General features: G+C 37.7%; 1 protein-coding gene across 3 annotated transcripts in view; it reads right to left on the bottom strand.

The window, feature by feature from the left end:
- Positions 1 to 18,016, bottom strand: part of CEP63 (centrosomal protein 63) — a 673,466-nt gene that overhangs the window by 599,336 nt on the left and 56,114 nt on the right. For all 3 annotated transcript variants that reach the window (XM_044070624.1, XM_044070622.1, XM_044070623.1), the window contains exon 3: positions 9,322 to 9,499. In XM_044070624.1, the coding sequence (XP_043926559.1) occupies positions 9,322 to 9,499 (178 nt within the window). The remainder of the gene's footprint in view (positions 1 to 9,321; positions 9,500 to 18,016) is intronic.

Genomic DNA, 18,016 nt, shown 5'->3' with positions numbered 1-18,016 from the left:
CAGCAACTGTCTTTGACCTTTCCTCAGAAAGATGAGGGGAATTAAGTATTTTCACCTGGCTGAAAGAGTCTAAGCCCCTAACACAAACAAAGTAATATGAGGTCTCCTACTTCCCCTTTGCTAAACTTAACTGTTAAGCACCTTGACTGACTCTCCTGAGCACACTGCTGCCACTACACAAACATCTTCACTTCAAACGGTTTTAAAATTTGACTAATTCTGCATATATTCTATGGCCATTATTAATTCCAAATGCACACTGTTCAAGTAGCCCAAACTCGCATCCCATTTTCATGGAATCTAGTACACCTTAAAACGTTTTTTAAGAAAAAAAAACACAACATTCTTAGCGGAGTTATAAAGCCTGAAGTATCTGCATAACAAAGCAACAAGTCACACAGAAAAACATCAACGCTGGTCCAAAGACAGAGAAAAAAGTTCTGCTCAAGTAGAAAAGCTTAAACTTCAGAATGCTGAACAAGTGACTCAATAGGAGTAGACATAGCCAGAGATGAGCAAATGGTAGCACCCATTTCAGCAGACACAAAAAGAAAGGCACACCCTTGTGTCTCAAGTAGAAGAGCTAAAAATTAGGTCTGTATGTCAACATCTGAAACCCTGGCTTAAAGAATCCACTGAAGATGCAGCTTTGACTGGCATTACCCAATTTACTGGGACATAATGAAGACCACCACTTGAGTATACCATGATTTGTTGTGATGCACATAATCGGCTCAGCAAATCACTACAAACCTTTCAGCAAAAACTGACCCATCAAAGCTTCCTTTCAACAGCTACCATGAGTCCTGCAGGAGAATACAAGTCTTAATACTCTATGCCACTTGCAAATGACCTGTGACCACTGACTTGGATTTTGCTCAATGTGACAACGAGAATATATGCATCAGCAAATACAAAGACACCGACCATTTAACTAGTTGGGTTAAGATGTTAGACAAACCAAAATAAAGAACAGCAGTTTTGATTAATGATAATTAAAGAAGTTGCCAGGAGAAAAAAATTGTCCTACCAAAGTGACGTTGGTATTTTTCCCTGCTATAACTCCTCCGGTCAAGTTGCATATTACTTGACTAACCTCTCAAATGCTAAGCAAAACACGTTGCTTTGGTTTCATGCAAGCAAATTAGGATGGTAGGATAAGTGACCTGACAAGCACTCATCACTCCGCTTCAGAATGAAAACAAGTTAAATGTGCCTGAAGAATTTTATTTTACAGGGGGCCAAGACTCTCTACTCTCCACGCAGGAGCCACTGTACTTGTGACTCTACAACTAATACAATCAACTACAAGGCTGCTGAGCTGTGGGACAGAGGAGAAATCCCCCCTGTTGTGACCATACCCCCTCCCCAATTCAAAGGTGCAATTTTTGTCAGAGACTCTCCTTTTTCTGTTTTGTCATCAGGCCACTCACCTTAATCACACATATAAGGCACAACTATCCATGAACTACCTTGCAAACTTACCATCAAACCAAAGCAATCCACATTCTTCACCACCCAGCCCTTCTTGGAACCTGCTATAAATGTTCAGCTACCCTCTCTACTGAATGCAGTCTCTCTTTTGCCTACCCCATTCATCTCCCCTTACTCCTTTGCTCTTCTATAACTTCTCTGCTTTCTCTGCTCTCTAGATTTTAAGTAGGTTGCAACAGTGTATTTTTGGTGTCATATACTTATCTTCCAACAAATATGTAGATTTCTGTAGTTGTTTGTCCTACAAGGTCACAAAAAATGGGCTCTTCTCAAGTTGACTTTCATGGTTAAAAAAACATACAAGCAAGCATGCATAAATAAATATACAGCTTATGTTATACACATGAGGATCAGAACTTTTAAAGATGCCTGGGAGTATCTAGCAAGACTGCTTATTTTTTTTTAAAATACCACGTTCCACTTGCAAAGCAATATATTATTTTATGAATGGGAAGCTGTACATTTTGCTATTTTGCAGCAAAACCAGTGGACTTTAAAGAAAAAAGGTATTTCAGGTATCTTTGCTGATAAAATTTAGTATCTGTGAGGGAAGACAACACTAAAACTGTTTCAGTGCCCCATGCTTCAGTTCACATTATGCTATTTAGACTTACCTACAGCTTACTATGTGCGTGCAGCATACAGTTAAATTGCATTAATACATACACTATAAGGAAAGAAAAAATCTCCTTATGAATTATAATCTGCTTCATAAATTAACAGTTCTTCTCATCCATGATGAGGTAATGTTGGATAGAGTTTCACGGCCATATATATGTTGCAGTTCAAACACTTGTATTTCCTACAAAATTTAATCAGAAGTTGTTTACTGTACATCAAGATTCTTCTGCTAGAATTAAAATTAGCCCAGGTCTTTCTCCTTCAAGTTATAAACAGGACTAGGTAGTGATTACCCTTACTCCTTCACACACTGGCTACTGCCACTGAACCTTTAAAAGAAGTTATTAATTCAGCTGATATACAACAAATTTCCATTACTGACCATGGACATACAGAAGCATTGAAACAGATGACATTCTACTTATCTAAAAATCAAATGTATATACCTCATTACCTTCTGTATGGATTTGCCTATAAGCTTTTCAGAAAAATTCTGGCCATAACAAACATCTCCAAAATAGAAGTCCTACGTCTAAATTATCTGATGATACCACTAAATGAACTTAGCTGTTTATTTAAATACTTTATACATCATTTCAAATATTTAGGGGTGTCCGCTACCCAGTTGATTCCATAAATATCTCAGCTAATCAACAATGAAAACTCTGGTTTCCTCAACCATTGGAAAATGGAATATAAACACTACTATCTGTGGCACAGGCATCAGGCACGAAGAATGTCTACATTCCCTAATGTTTTCTACCAACACTTCCTTGTCCTTCACTGTGCTCTTACCTGAAGTTGTTGCAAACCTCAGGAAAAACCTAAAGAGAACTTGCAAGTGTTTTGAAAACCCCATATTTTTTGCTAGTTTGGCACTTCTCAGCCCATAATTATAAGCCAAATCCACTGTTTCAGTAATGTTAATAGGTTAAACTAAGTAAAAATACTAGACTGGAGAGCTGGAGACAATTACTCTATGGAATGGAATTGTTTCCCAACTGTTTAAATGGATCACTTAATGCAAGAAAATACTCTAACTTCTCAGATAATCTTTAAGTACCCTCTTTGAAATACTCCACTTTTTTAAAATATTAAACATCAGAATTTATATACAGCCACTTCCATTCAAATTATTCTCAGTAGATAAGCTAAAAGAGGTTGTTCCCAAGAACTTAGGGAATTTATTACCCTGTCATTCCAAGGCCATCAAAAAGTGGCAACATCTATACCTTTCAGACATTCTTCACAACAAAAATAGAAAATCAGTTTAAATTGATAACTATACACCTGCTTAATGAACAAAAACACTCTTCTGCATTAAATTTCTATAATTTCTAAGTTAACTACAGTCGGTTATAGAGCTGATGTTATCTGCCCACAAAGAGTTCTAAAGAATAAAGGAGAGACCCATCAGTGAATTACAAACATTGAAAATGTGAGGAAAGCTGCATCTTCCATATTTAACAGGAGCAGTAGCAGGCAAAGCAGTATTACTGATCACATTGTAAAAATGTGTACAAGATGAACTGTAAAAGAGAGGTTTCACAGGAAAAGTACTTAAATCATAGAAGAAAACAGACACTCCCATATGCATTTATCTCTCTGTAACACTAACACACACACATACATATATATATATATATATATATATATATATATATATATATATATATATATATAGGCACACACACACACACACACACTGGAATCTATGACAGATATTCAAAGTATCAAAACTTTGAATACTTGTCATATCGCTAAAAGAATTAGAATCACAAAGACTCAACTACACTTAAAATCAAATCACACAGATTTGAAAAAAAAAAACAAGATCTATTTTTTTGTAGGGGCAAGACTCCCTACTCTCCACACCTTCTGCTAGTGAGCTAAATGGAGGAGGGGCACTGACCACGACTCTGATCTGTGATATAAAACAATATGTATCGTTTTATTGCTTTTTTTTATTAATTATTGCTTATTCTTACAATTTGTTGCACTTTATATTGTCTGCTGCCTATGTTTTACTGTATGTAATTGCTATAAACTAACCTCCACTGTTCTACTGCCTTACTGGGCCTTTTAAATCACTTTTGTTACTGCTTCACTTTTTGTAAAGCTTTTTTTAGCTAGTTTCACTGCGTGAAAGGTATGAATTGGAAATGTTCTCCTTTTGTTAAGTATCTGTTTGTTGTTCTGTTTTTCTTGCCAAGGAGTGTATCATATAAATGATTTGTTTGCAGTTAAAAGTATTCTCTAGAGTCTCCTTGCTCCTTTTTCTGTTTAAAACTTTCATTTAGTGTCTCACTGCTGTTTTCCAGCTGGGATAAACATTTCTGTAGTGTTTTCTGCCTAAAACAGTGTAGCCAGTAGCTGTAGCTTAGTTCTTCACCATCCTTCCCTATTGTTGTCTTGTTCTTAAAAATTGGTGGCTTTGCAGTTGCCCGCCCCTACTGTAAATTTGATCTGGGACACTCCTCCCAGTCCAGCCTCATTAGCTCATTCTACTTAATACAGAAAGAAAACTTGGAAGGCCATTCCCCATAGTTTCTTTACCTTGAATTATCCTACATTCCTCCTTTCTCCCTTTCTATTCAAAAAAAATTTCAGTTGTTTTTACAGTATTTGGTTTCCTCCTTCTACTCTAACTTCATCTTGCTTTTTCAGCTACTTGTTTTCCAAAGTGTTCAAATTGCATCTTTTCTGCTGCATTTATTACTGCTTGATTTTAGCCTATTTAAACTGTAAGTGTTATTCTAAGCCTCTTAGTTTTGGTCTAAGCACTTGGGCTTTAGGCCTACCACTTAGCTTTCCCGGGCCTCTCTCCCTCAGATTCTGACAAATATGGATGGATAATTTCCTACGGTTTCTCCTGCCAACCTGGTTGATATGGGCATCCTGCAACAGTGTAGCAACTGCCTCATGTACATAGACAACCATCTGCTATTTCCGGCTAGGAACACAATTTGTGTGAGAGATGCAATTACATTAAGAACCTAGAGTCTATGCTCTCTCCCTCACAATCCAGTGTGTGTGTATATATATACATATATATATATATATATATATATATATATATATATATATATATATGTGACATTGAGAAGGTTATCAACACAATCACTACATGCCAAACACCACCCTCAACTACACAACACACACCCACATAAATGGAGGCTCTCAACAAAAACATACCCAAACAAAGGAGACCTCAGAGGCAAAAACACAAAACTCCACAACCCTCCACACCAAATACCATGCATAGTCCACACACCTGTCCCACACACCTGTATCTCACAACCACAAAATCTTAACCATAAACCCAACATATTAGTCATAGGAGACTCTATTGTGAGACGCACAGATGTGCCTCTCACCAGGCTGAATAAAGAGAAAGTCACGGTCAGTTGTCTGTTAGGTGCCAGAATCCTCCATATCACACACGCACTCAAGTCTCTCAACAACAGGTAATGTTATGACTCTGTCATAATCCATGTTGAGGTGAATGACTTGAAACACACCTCCCTGGAATGTATGAAGAGACGTGATTGAGCTTGCTGAATATGTGTCCCAGGCAGGTATGTCCCTAGCCTTAAGCAGCATTCTACTGTCACCCAGAATGATGCCTCAATACAAACAGAAAATGACTGACTTTAACAACTGTCTTAGTTTCTAGTGTCATTCCAGAGGGACAGCCTGGGAAGATATGATCGACAGACCAAGATGCTTTGCTAGAGATGGTTTGCATCTGTCTCACTTGGGCTTCAGGAATTTGGCCCTTGCCTCTCCCATAGTGCCTTTTTTAGGAAAAGTCCTAAGATTGATAAAACCAATATAAAAATTTCAACAAAACGCAAATTAAAGGTCATGCTGCTAAACGCTAGGAGTCTAAATATGAAACTGCACTCATTGCAAACATTCTTAACCCTGGAAGATGCTGACATTTGTGCAGTCACAGAAATCTGGTTTAAAGCTATGGAGGGCACCCCAGCCTTACCTGGTTACTCGTTCTATCATACATTCAGACCCCAAACTGTGGGCAGCAAAGCCAAAGAAGGTGGAGTTTCAATGTATATTAAAGACACACACACCTCTAGGCTGGTCAAACAGTATGATGCACAGGAGACACTCCAGGTGCAGTTAACCATTGACTAGTCAAATCATAGCTAGATACAGGCTCCCAAATTTGACTCAGAATGCCCATTCCACCTATCTGGACCTCTTCGAATCTATCAAGATTCAACCCTTTACCCTGATCCTGGGTGACTTTAACTATCCAACCATACACTGGAAAAACTACTCATGCCAAAATGCAATGCTCAGAGATTCCTTGACTTTATCAATGCAAATGCCCTGGAGCAGCTAGTCGATACCATAAGAGGTAATAATATCTTGGACTTGGAATTAACAAACATGAGTAACCACTGCAGCACCCCTACAGTATCATCCTCCCTGGTAAGATCCGACCATAAAGTGGTCACTTTCAAAGTCAGCATCTCCCCTGACTCCCCTTCTAGCTAGGGTCAAACAAAAAAAATTTCTCCAAAGCTGATTACAACCTCCTGAGGGATGGTATAAACCATCTTCACAGCCCCCCTCCCCCACTGTTGGAACTGGCACCTATGTCCAAATCTACACCAAAGTACTATACAAGCATCTATATAGATGCATGGAATCAGAAATAACTGACAGGACAAAATCATCCTCTGCAAGGAAGGGTAAACCTGTCTGGTGGACATCTGCAATAAATAAACTATATAACAAAAGGAAACAATTGCTGTTCAGGACCAAGAAGAGAAAGGTGCCCAATTCGAAGCAATCTCTCCTTTGCCTTAACAAGCAAATAAGTGCACTAGTGAAATCCTCTAAAGCTAACTTCGAAACCAAATTGGCCACATCTACTACAGACAATCATAAGGTCTTATTCACATATGTCCACAATCTCAAAGGAAGAACCCAGATCTTTTCAGAACTGGTGGTCAAGGACACCACATACACAAATGCTGTAGATATAGCCAACCTACTGGTTGACAGATTCAGTAAAAATTTCAACCCTCTGTCTCACCCCTTAGTAAATCAGGACATCCCCAGTACCTGCCTTCCCTTATCTCTAGGGAACAGGTCATCACTGCCCTCTCAAAGGCAAAAAAATGCAGCCTCCATGAGACCTGATAACATCCGAGTCTGCATCCTACATGAATTCAGGCATGAACTTGCAGCACCATTAGGCACCCTACTCAACCAAAGCCTGAGTACCACCTTTGTCCCAGCCGAGTGCAGGATAGCCACCATTATCCTTTTGCACAAAGGAGGTGCATCCAACGATCTGGGAAATTATAGACCGATCAGCCTAACTAGCCTGATCTACAAGGCCATGGAACGCATTATCATGGACCTCATTAACTGGGACATTGGCAACCTCCAAACACTTGACCCGACACAGCTTGGCTTTGTCAAGGGGAGGTCATGTCTGTTAAATCTGGTTGACTTCTTTGAGACAGTCACCAAACCATGGACGAAGGGAAGAAGGTGCACACCGCCCACATTGACCTGGCTAAGGCCTTCGACACTATTCCCAACTCAAACATAGCAGACAAACTCTCTCAACTTGGTATTTATCCATATGTTATCAGAAGGGTAGCAAACTGGCTGACTGATAGAACCCACCTAATCAAAACAGGGGAAGCCACCTCAAGCAGTAGACCCGTAATGAGTGGCATACTAAAGGGATTGGTCTTGGGGCTTCTGTTATTCAGGATATACTTTTCTGAGGTGCAGGCCAAAACCAGTGGGCTATGGCTGATCAAGTCTGCAGATGACTGCAAGCTGGGCATGGTCATCAGTTCCCCAAGTGATGTGGATGTCCTCCAAGAGGCTCTCACCCAAACAAATAACTGGTGCCAGAAACATGGCCTCAAGTGGAATGTCAAAATATGCATCATCATCCTCTTTGAGGAGAGTGATGTCCCCACATATTATCACATTAATAACAATGTCCTAAACATGCAATCAGTCATGCGGGATTTGGGCACCCACATTGATGATAACCTGACTTTTGACCACCATGTTGCTTCCGTTGTACGGAAAGCTTTCTATATGGCGCAACTCATAAGTAAGGGTATCTCATCCAGGGACAAGGAGGTTATAACATCCCTGTATTCTTCCCTTATAAGGCCAATTATTGAGTACAATGCCCCCTCCGGCATGTAACTCGCAAAACACATGCAGCAACTGGAGAGACCACAGAGGTTCTTCACCAGAAGAATCCAGGGCCTCAAACATCTACCCTACACAGATAGGGTAAAAGCCCTGTCCCTCTACTCAGTTTCATACAGTCTCCTCAGAGGTGACCTCTGTCTGGCATACAAAGCAATCTCAGACCCCGCCTTGATGGGACTACTGCATATGTGCAAGTCAAGCTTCACTCGAGTAACCCACACGCGCGACCTCAACCTCGTCTGTGACATCAATAGGACTTGTTGGCAGGACAGATTTGTGTCCCAGAGACTCCCCCATCTGTGGAATAGACTCCCTCTCCACGTCAAGCGGAGTACCTCATTGTCCTTTTCAAGCGCAAGTTGGATAACTGGATGGGAAACAGAAAATACACCCCAGGGATTCTACCCGTGTCCCTGATGGGTAGGGGCTTTGGGTGCTGACTTGTCTAAACATGGGCTAAAACTCTTGGCTGGGCTTATAAGGGCCTCAGGACCAATAGCCTAGTAACTTCCTATGATCCTATGCTAATTACTTATACAAACTCCAAGATCACACCAGAATGGGGAAGGGGTATATTCCCCAATTCACACCATACTGTGATCACAACCTTAAAAAATCTTTTCTGTGCGATCAGCTGATTTTCAGTCAGCTGTAAGAGCTCCCCCCCTCCCAATAGAACAGTTGGCACTTCAAAGGGTTGAAGGTAACCCATATATACAAGTACACACACACACACACACACACACACACACACACACACACACACACACACACACACTATTACATTAACAAACTGGGCAGCCGTTTTTAATGAAATCTCCTATATTCACTCCTACTGAAGTTTATGCATTAATTTCCTTTCATTTGTAGAAATAATCCACCTACAAAAATGAAATATGTTACTCAAAATCCACTGTGGAAAACAGCTAGTAACAAGCATTAAAATTAACACTAAAGCTCTGCTGATTTATAACACTTATTTCCTACCTCTATATGCTTCTGGTCCAGCATTGCTCTTGTAGAAGAAAGTTCCTGTTCTCGGACGTCCAGTCGAGTTTCCAGTGTTTCCATTTCAGCACCCCACTCAGATTTTTTATGTGCCACCATGATGTCGATCTGTCTCATCAGCTCCTGAAGTTCTTTTTCACACGATGAAAGAGGCCCACTGCAAAACCAACCAATGAATGTGTATATAATATGATCATATGTTAAAGTACACATATCCTTTCTAGTGCTGATTCCCACCCAGCTAGGATTTTTTTGTAAGTGAATGCTGACTAGTAAAGTATAATCTTAAAAAAACATTGTGCCTTATTTGGACAACCAAGTGATATACATCTTAAACAATATATCCAATCGCTAAGCTAAACTAAAGGGATATACAAGCACATTATTTAGGAATATGTTCAGCTGTGTTAAAAGGATATGTTTAGCTAGGCAAAGTTCATGCTCAGTGAAAACATGGATTAAAGGACAGCTGATCTAAAAGTGACATGGACAAAAAAGAAAACACTAACCGCAGGGGGCTCTACATCCTAACTACCAGATGCACACTCAAGTCCAACACCTCAACTTTACAACAGAAAACACTAGTTTGGTTTCACCTTAAAGAAAATATCTGCATTTTCAAACATTCTTTTTTATCCATATTTTAAAAATATGCACAATAAAAATGGCAAATGTTGCTGATCACATAAAGGGCAAACACAAATCTAAGGACAAGTACACCCAAGTGCATTTCCACAGACTTTTTTTTATACTTTACAAGCGCAGTAGTTAACCTGACTGTATACTTGCATATACACAGTTAGAAAGAAAAGACAATATAATGTATGCACAACTCTATGCACAGAACAAGAAATATGCCTTAGAAATAAATGTTTTTTTGAAAGGAACTGAATATCATAACAGGTTAAACATAACATAAAGGTGTATAAGTGTATAAGCTATGGTTATACAGGGTCCGGGGTGGAATTTGGAGAGTAGGTAATTCAAACTTTACACGCACAGGACCAATCTCTGGTCACAAGGGCACAGCCTGAATGACAAATCTACAGGTCCTCTACCTGTACCATCAACACTGAAAAATTAATTAATTATCTGCAAACTACCATGGTGTCTGCCTACTACACAATAGCCTTATTTTAAGGAAAACGAATCTTTTTAAAATACCAAAGTATGAAGAAATCTCTATTCCTTTTTAGTTTCCATCTGATGTAAGTCAGCAGTGACAGCTTTATTACGCACTACCCTTGAACATGCCAAGGATTACACTGTAGTACTCAAAAGCACTACGATATCTCCCATTAAATACATGGCAAAAATCAACAAACAATTCCATTTTGTATTGGCCCAGTGCATTTCAGAATGAGAAAAAAAAGTAAAATGCAGAATCAAGTGTAAAAGAAAGTAAGAGATTAAGTTACAGAAAATTAAATTACTTTGGGAAAAATGGTAGCCATTAAGTTTTTAAATGTTGGGAAGCTGCACTGATTATCTGTTTCAGTGCAGCTACAGGGATTTTACTTACTCCTCAAATGACAGCACACTGCACTTCAATGGGAGGTACAACTTAAACACTGTATAACGTATGGTAAAGGAGCATATGCAACTTGTCTCACAAGTGGAAAGCACCACCACTGTTACTATCCCATGAGCATGTACATTTTTGGTACTGTAAAAGCACTGCATCTGAGGGGAAATAAGAACAAAGAAAAAAAAATAATTATGACTATTACTTTCTCTACAAATTAAAAACAAATCTACAAAAGCTACACCTTTGGTCTTTAGCTAGTTGAGAGCTAAACAATTTTTGCTCTAATACTGAAGTGGAAGTTATTCATATCTATTTAAAAAAAGGAAAAAAATGAGTATTTCTGCACATACATAAATTCCTCTAATTTTGTAAATTATGTCACAATGAACAACTTTGCCCTCCCTGTATCACCTTATTCATCTATGCTACCCTAACCAAACCTTACACATTATATTATAACCTTTTCCCTAACAGCACCACTAAACAAGACAAAGACACACAATACTACACAACAAAAAATAGCCTCTTTCCTAGACTTATTCTAACTCTAACCTTAAACCACACACACACACACACACACACACACACACACACACACACACACACACACACACACACACACACACACACACACAACTCCATGTACATCTCCTCAGTTAAAGTAAAATTCAGTGTTGCACCTTTAATTTAACCCTGTATTCAATAATATCTGTGTTGAGCATTTTATGACCACAACACTGGATGTAAATGGTCGATAAGTGAATGAAAAAGGCAAGTAAACTGGTGCACAGGATTTCATTTTACACCCAAAATAACATTAATAATTACAATAAATGCTATCATGAAGATGAAACTTTTTATGAACAACAAGGTGCTACAGGTATACCTGGCTACTACAAGGAAAGTTATCACACTTTAAGAATGAATTACAATACTAAAAATAATACACCAAAATGAAGCATCTCGAATGAATTCTGAGAAGGCTCCATTCAGAATTATAAGAAAATGGCTACAACTATCTTAGCTGTTAAAACAATACAACCTTATTTAGCAAGTCACCAGCTTGAATGCTTTGTTGGGCATTTGAGTGAGAATGTTATACTGGAAGTCATTTAAGTAGCAGCCTCTGTCATAAATCACAGCCACCCAAATGATTTAGTTTTAGTGTCGGGGGTATGTGTGTGTCAGGAAATGAAGCAAAGAGCAAGTGCAGTCCTTTGCTATATTTGATCTGTCTGGAGTAACTTTTTTTTTTTTCTATCCACATTTAATCAGAGATTTTTGTCTCTCCCACGTCTACATAAGCACGCTGCAGCCCTTGCCTCCCAGGTAACTCTGCAATATAAGACAACTGCAGTAAACGTCCACATATCTTTAACAAAACAAAGCAGATGATATCTTCAAACAGAATGGATAGGAAAAGAAGAGTTCAGAAATAAAAACTTCTACCACACAAAATGTAATCATAACAGCTTCAAAGAGAGTTGATAAAATAAAAATATACCAATAAAAAATAAAATACCAGCAAAAGTTAAAATGTTGAGTTCAAAATAATTTCAACATCTCATTTTATGAACCATCTGAACTATGATACAAAATTTCCACATTTAAGATACAAAATGTGATTTACAAAAACAAATACAAAATGACATTTAGAAATAGAACTGCACAATCGCATGGTACATTTACATTAATGTGAATCAATGTAGTTTGAGTTTTATGTTTCAACACATTTTTTTAAATCATGAAATATAACTGGAAATGACTTGTGGAAAAAAAAAAAAGATTTTGCAAGAAGTACCCACCCCAACAACTACACTTGACATGTGGGAGGATATGCCCTCATGTCCATTCTTCTATGAATACCAGCATCACAGCCATACAACAGCGAGGGAAAGTACAAAAAAAAACACTGTCTCATCCTGATAGCACAAAATACAAGTTCACACAGATTCAACACACCACAATGAATAACACTGGACAAACAAATCTCTTTTAACTGCACTCATCCAAGTAAAGACTAGCCCAATAACATATAACAGCTTGACAGACCCTAAAATTACTACCTTGAAAATTTAACACCAAAATTCCATGTAGTTAAAAACCTCTGCAATAATTAATATGGGCAATATGCTTTTTTAGCATTGTTTTCAATAAGTTCCCATTAGACTGCCAAAACCTAACATTATAAGTTAAAATTATCAACATACCATCTGTGCACCTCCACTATGACATGAATTTGTACAACTCGAATCCAAAATATAATTTACGAAAAAGATTGAAAACATTTGCAAACTGAAATGTGCAATGGCAGGTGATATTCTGAAATAAGAGTCCCTAAAATGACAACTGAAAATTTCATATTGATATCCCACATAGTTAAAGGGCAGTAACCCTGCAAAATGATGCATTAGTTAAAATGTACAACACATTTTTATTATTATTTTCAATAAATGTCCATACTTTTTCCAAAACATCAGATCTCAGGTTTTCAACATGCAAGTTATGGACCACCAATCTCCTGAACTAGGACAATGAATCTGTGCAACTCTGATAAAAAAATGCAATTTACAAAAGTAGCGTTTGTGAATGGAATTGGAGAACACACAACAGTATGACAGAAGGGTGCCCAAAATAACCACCCATGAATTTCAAACCAAAATTCCACACTCTTCAAAAGTCGTTATTCTACATAATAACCAATTAGTTAAAACTGGGTGGGGGAAATACACCATAAAACATACAATTATCATACATATACACTAATAAGCATAACATTAAAAAATAGTGCAATAATGCACTAGAGGTATGCACGGAACAAGGCTACTGCAAGCCCAGGAACTGTAAAGTGCTTTCCTTCATGCTTGTGCCTCATAACACCCTTGGGCACATGAAGTAACATCTGTACCATGCACAAACCCTCATGCCTTACTGCATGCATATTATACCCACATACAAATTACACTTATACATCTGCGTTTGTGTGTATGCACATGTGTGCATAAATGGAGAGATGATAAAATCAGCAAAAGGAGAGAAGTATTGCTGGAAAAGAATTCATCCTCACGTCTTGGTGAGTATCTTCATGAGATGGACCCTGCTTTTCACAAAATCTCACCAAGATCTGACACTGATATATAGACTGTATTTTATATAGCATATATCAGGGACAGAGACAGGCTAAAAATAAAGATAGCTGGGTACACAAGTCCTGGGATACAAAAGTGCTCAATCCTGGTAGGTGCACTGGTACCAGGACTGGAAAAATATGACCATGTAGAATCCTCAAGGCACAGAAATATTCCTGCAATGGGGCTAGCCCAAGTCCAGGGGGAGGATAGCCCCCCTGTTGTATGAGAAAGTAGCGGGCCACAAAAATCACAAAAACTGATAGGCTAAAAAAGAGCCATACAGACAACAAAGTGGGCTATTGAGGATAAGAAAGAAATTATGTATTGTTACTATTATACAAGAAGCCCAGACTTTCCAGACAAAGGATATAGAAAAAGATTAAGAGAGAAATTAGAGGAAAGAAAAATACTTCCAGAAGAAAAACTGTCAGAAGCTTCAAATAAAAATTTGTGTTCATTAATACAACAGATCCATGAAAAACACTACACAGACCAAGAAACCTTGTACTGTTTGGAAAAAGAAGTGACTGAGGAACTGTAAAAATTTAATGAACAAAATTTAGAAACATTTGAAAGGTATAAAAAAGAAATATGGACATGGAAAAGAGAGAGATCTGATATGGTGCAATACTTATGAAAAGGAGAAAACCAAATTAATCAACATAAATACGGCAGCCCCAAAGATATTCAAAGAGAAATACAGGCAAAGGCATCCAGATATGGAAAATTTCACAATAAAAAAATAGGATCACAAAGAGGGAATGTAGAACAGATAATTTAGTCAAGTAGACGTAAAAAAAAAAAAAAAATAGAAGCTAAAGTTATGGAATATTTGTGAAGTGAAGGATTCAGTGTATAAAGTCTAACACAGGTTCACAGCATGATGGAACAACTGGTCCCCAAAGTAAGGAGAAACAAGAGGAGCAGGAGGCATCTAAGGAAGAAATGCGGACATTGGAAAGAAAAAGAGATCTAATATGGTGCAATACTTATGCAAAGGAGAAAGCAAAACTATTGAATGCAAAAACAGCAGCACCAAAGACATCTGAAGAGAAATACATTAAAGACATCTGGACATGGAAATGTTTACAACACAAAAAATAAGAAAACAGAGAAAAGGTAGAAAAGAGGATTAGTAATGGAGAAGTTCAAGAAATAGAAACCGAGGTTATGGATTACCTGCAAAGTGAAGGATTTACTGCAGAAAATTTAACTCAGATAACAACGCAACAGGGTAGAGCAATGGACATCAAATTAAGGAGAAACTAGTGGAGCTGGAAGCATCTAATCAGTTGACATATGAAGATACTCTGGAGCCTCCCACAGAAAACCAGTACAAACATTCAGTTGGAGCTATACAGCAAGGGAAAGAACAGGAAACTGTGGCAACTCTGACACAGTCAGTGTCATGGAGTGATAGGCCAGTGAGTTCTCATAGGAAAGAGCAACGGACAACACAGGGTGAAACTGAAGAGAACGTGGCACAGGAAGATTCTCTGGAACTTTCTATAGAATGCCCGCAGGAAATGGCAAACAAAGAATGTGCCCTCAGTTTAGAAGAAAATGATCTAAGAGAAGAGTTGCTTGATTTAATAGAGATGGATAGACATATTAAGAGCAATGAAGGAAATAGACTGCAGAAGGTCAGTAAAACAAAAAAGTAAGAAGTTTGATAAAACAAATTAACACAGAAATTAGGACTGTCCATAGAAAGTCATGCAATACAACACAAGTAAATGGGACATATTACTGTACAGCCAAATTAATAACAGATAAAGTCCTACCATAAGAACACTGGGTAGTAAGGGAAATGATGGGGATAAATCGGATGCCATCACAGAGGTATCGAATAGAGAAAACTATAAAGCAAGTAAGACAAGATGTGTCACTGTTAGAAGAGTACAGAAGAGGGAACAGATCAATAAAATACTCAGAAAGACAGACGTGATAAATGTAATGTCCAGTATTACAACAGGTCAGAATTTATCATGCATTACCGCAAATAGTAAACTAAAAATATCAGCACAGACAGAAAAACTTAGAAGATGCACAGATAAATATAAAGGAAAAGTACAAAATAAGCAGTTTATTCTTGACCCAAAAAAGTTTTATAAAGAATTGGGAAACAAGGTAAAAGGAACTGAAAGACCACCAAAAAAAGAAGAAACAAGATACATTTTGGAGAAATACTTCTGAAGATCCTGTAAAACATAAAGATGATAAACAGATAGAAGAAGTAAAAGAAAGAATAAGCTCAAATGTACAGAATACAAGATGGGATAAAGTAACTGCCAGAGAGATTGAAACAAAGTTAAGAAAAGCCTCTAATTGGAAAATCCCAAGCCCAGATGCAGTACCTAATTTCTGGCTAAAAGTATTAACATCTTTGCACAAAGATATGGCCATGTGTAAGAATTATTTATATGCACACCTCGAACAGACACCAGCCTGGCGAACAACAGGAAAAACAATGCTCCCACTTAAAAACGAACCTGCAAGCTGCCATAAAAACTAAAGACCAATAACTTGTCACTGACGACATATCAACTAAACACTGGAATTGATGTCAACAGAATTTATAGTCATTTAGAAAAAAAAATCAATTATGGCTACAGAACAAAAGGGTAATAAAATAAAGTCATATGAAAAAAGGATCATTTGTTGTTAAATAAAGTCATAGTGGAGAACAGTGAAACGTTGAAGAATCTAAGTATGGCATGGATAGACTACAAAAAAGCATTTGACAGTATCCCACATTCATGGATAAAAGAGTGCTTAAAAATATATAAGCTACACCCTACACTGATAAACTACATCTTAGCGAACATGAAACAGCGGCAAACCATTTTGCAGTTAAGCCATGATAAAGGACAAATTATTATTCCAGGGGTAAAAATCCAAAGGGGGGCATTCCAGGGTGACTCTCTGTCACAACTGCTCTTTTGCCTTGCCCTTAACCCATTAAGCTGCCTGCTTAACAGATTAGGCATGGCTATAATTTGGCTGCCAGAAAGCAACAAAGTGTAAAGAGACTTCTCATCTTCTCTTTGGTGATAATTTAAAATAGTATAGCTCATCAGATAAGGAACTGAAAGCACAACTGCAAGTAGTCAAAATGTTTTCAGACTATACAAGAATGCCATTTGTTCTTGATAAATGTGCAAAAGCGACTTTTAAAGCAGGAAAGCTGCAGCACCAAGAAAATATCAGTTTGGGACAGGAATGTGATGCAAAGAAACTTGAGCAAGGGGGGTGTATAAATATTTGGGAACTGATGAAGGATCGACAATAAAACATGAACAAATGCGAATAAAACTCAGTAAGGAATATTTTAGAAGACTTAAATTAAACCTGAAAACAGCGTTGACATCTAGGAACAAAGTTCAAGCGATAAACCAATTTGTTCTTCCTGTCCTAACTTAGTTTTGCAGTGACCGACTGGCCACAATAGGTGCTGTATAGATTAGACAGAAAAACAAGAAGGATGCTTCATGCTCATCAAATGACTTATAAAAATCAGTGCATACCAAAATTATACATTTCTCACTCCAAAAGAAGTATGGGCCTTCTTGAAATTGATTACGTGTATAGATCTGCAATAGTGGGACTGCATACATATCTGCTGACTTCACAAGACCCAAATATCGTGAAAGTTTTGAAACATGAGGAGAATAAATCCAAAATGACTTCCCTACTTAGTCTAGCAGAAACATACTGGCATCAAGCAGGAATGGAAATCAAACCAGAAGTACATACAAATCAGGCAGAACTGAATATGTCAAAAAAACAAAAGAAAGAATACAAGGCGAACGATCAGATGAGAAATCAAAAATGTGGAAAATGCGTAAATATAGTTGCAAGTATATAAATGTGTAAATATAGTTGCAAGTATAGAAAACTCCTAGAACAACCTCATGTTGATCAGGATCAAATGTTGGAATGGTTAAGGAGTGGCAAACTTAAACCAAAAGATGAAAGGTTAATACTGGAGGCCCAAGACAGTGGACTACATACA

This window comes from Protopterus annectens, chromosome 4.part1 (genome assembly GCF_019279795.1).
Source record: "Protopterus annectens isolate FY-2018-M chromosome 4.part1, PAN1.0, whole genome shotgun sequence".
In the NCBI taxonomy this organism is placed as follows: domain Eukaryota; kingdom Metazoa; phylum Chordata; order Ceratodontiformes; family Protopteridae; genus Protopterus; species Protopterus annectens.
The sequence above is the reverse complement of the archived record's forward strand: the minus strand, read 5'-3'. Positions and strand labels throughout refer to the sequence as shown.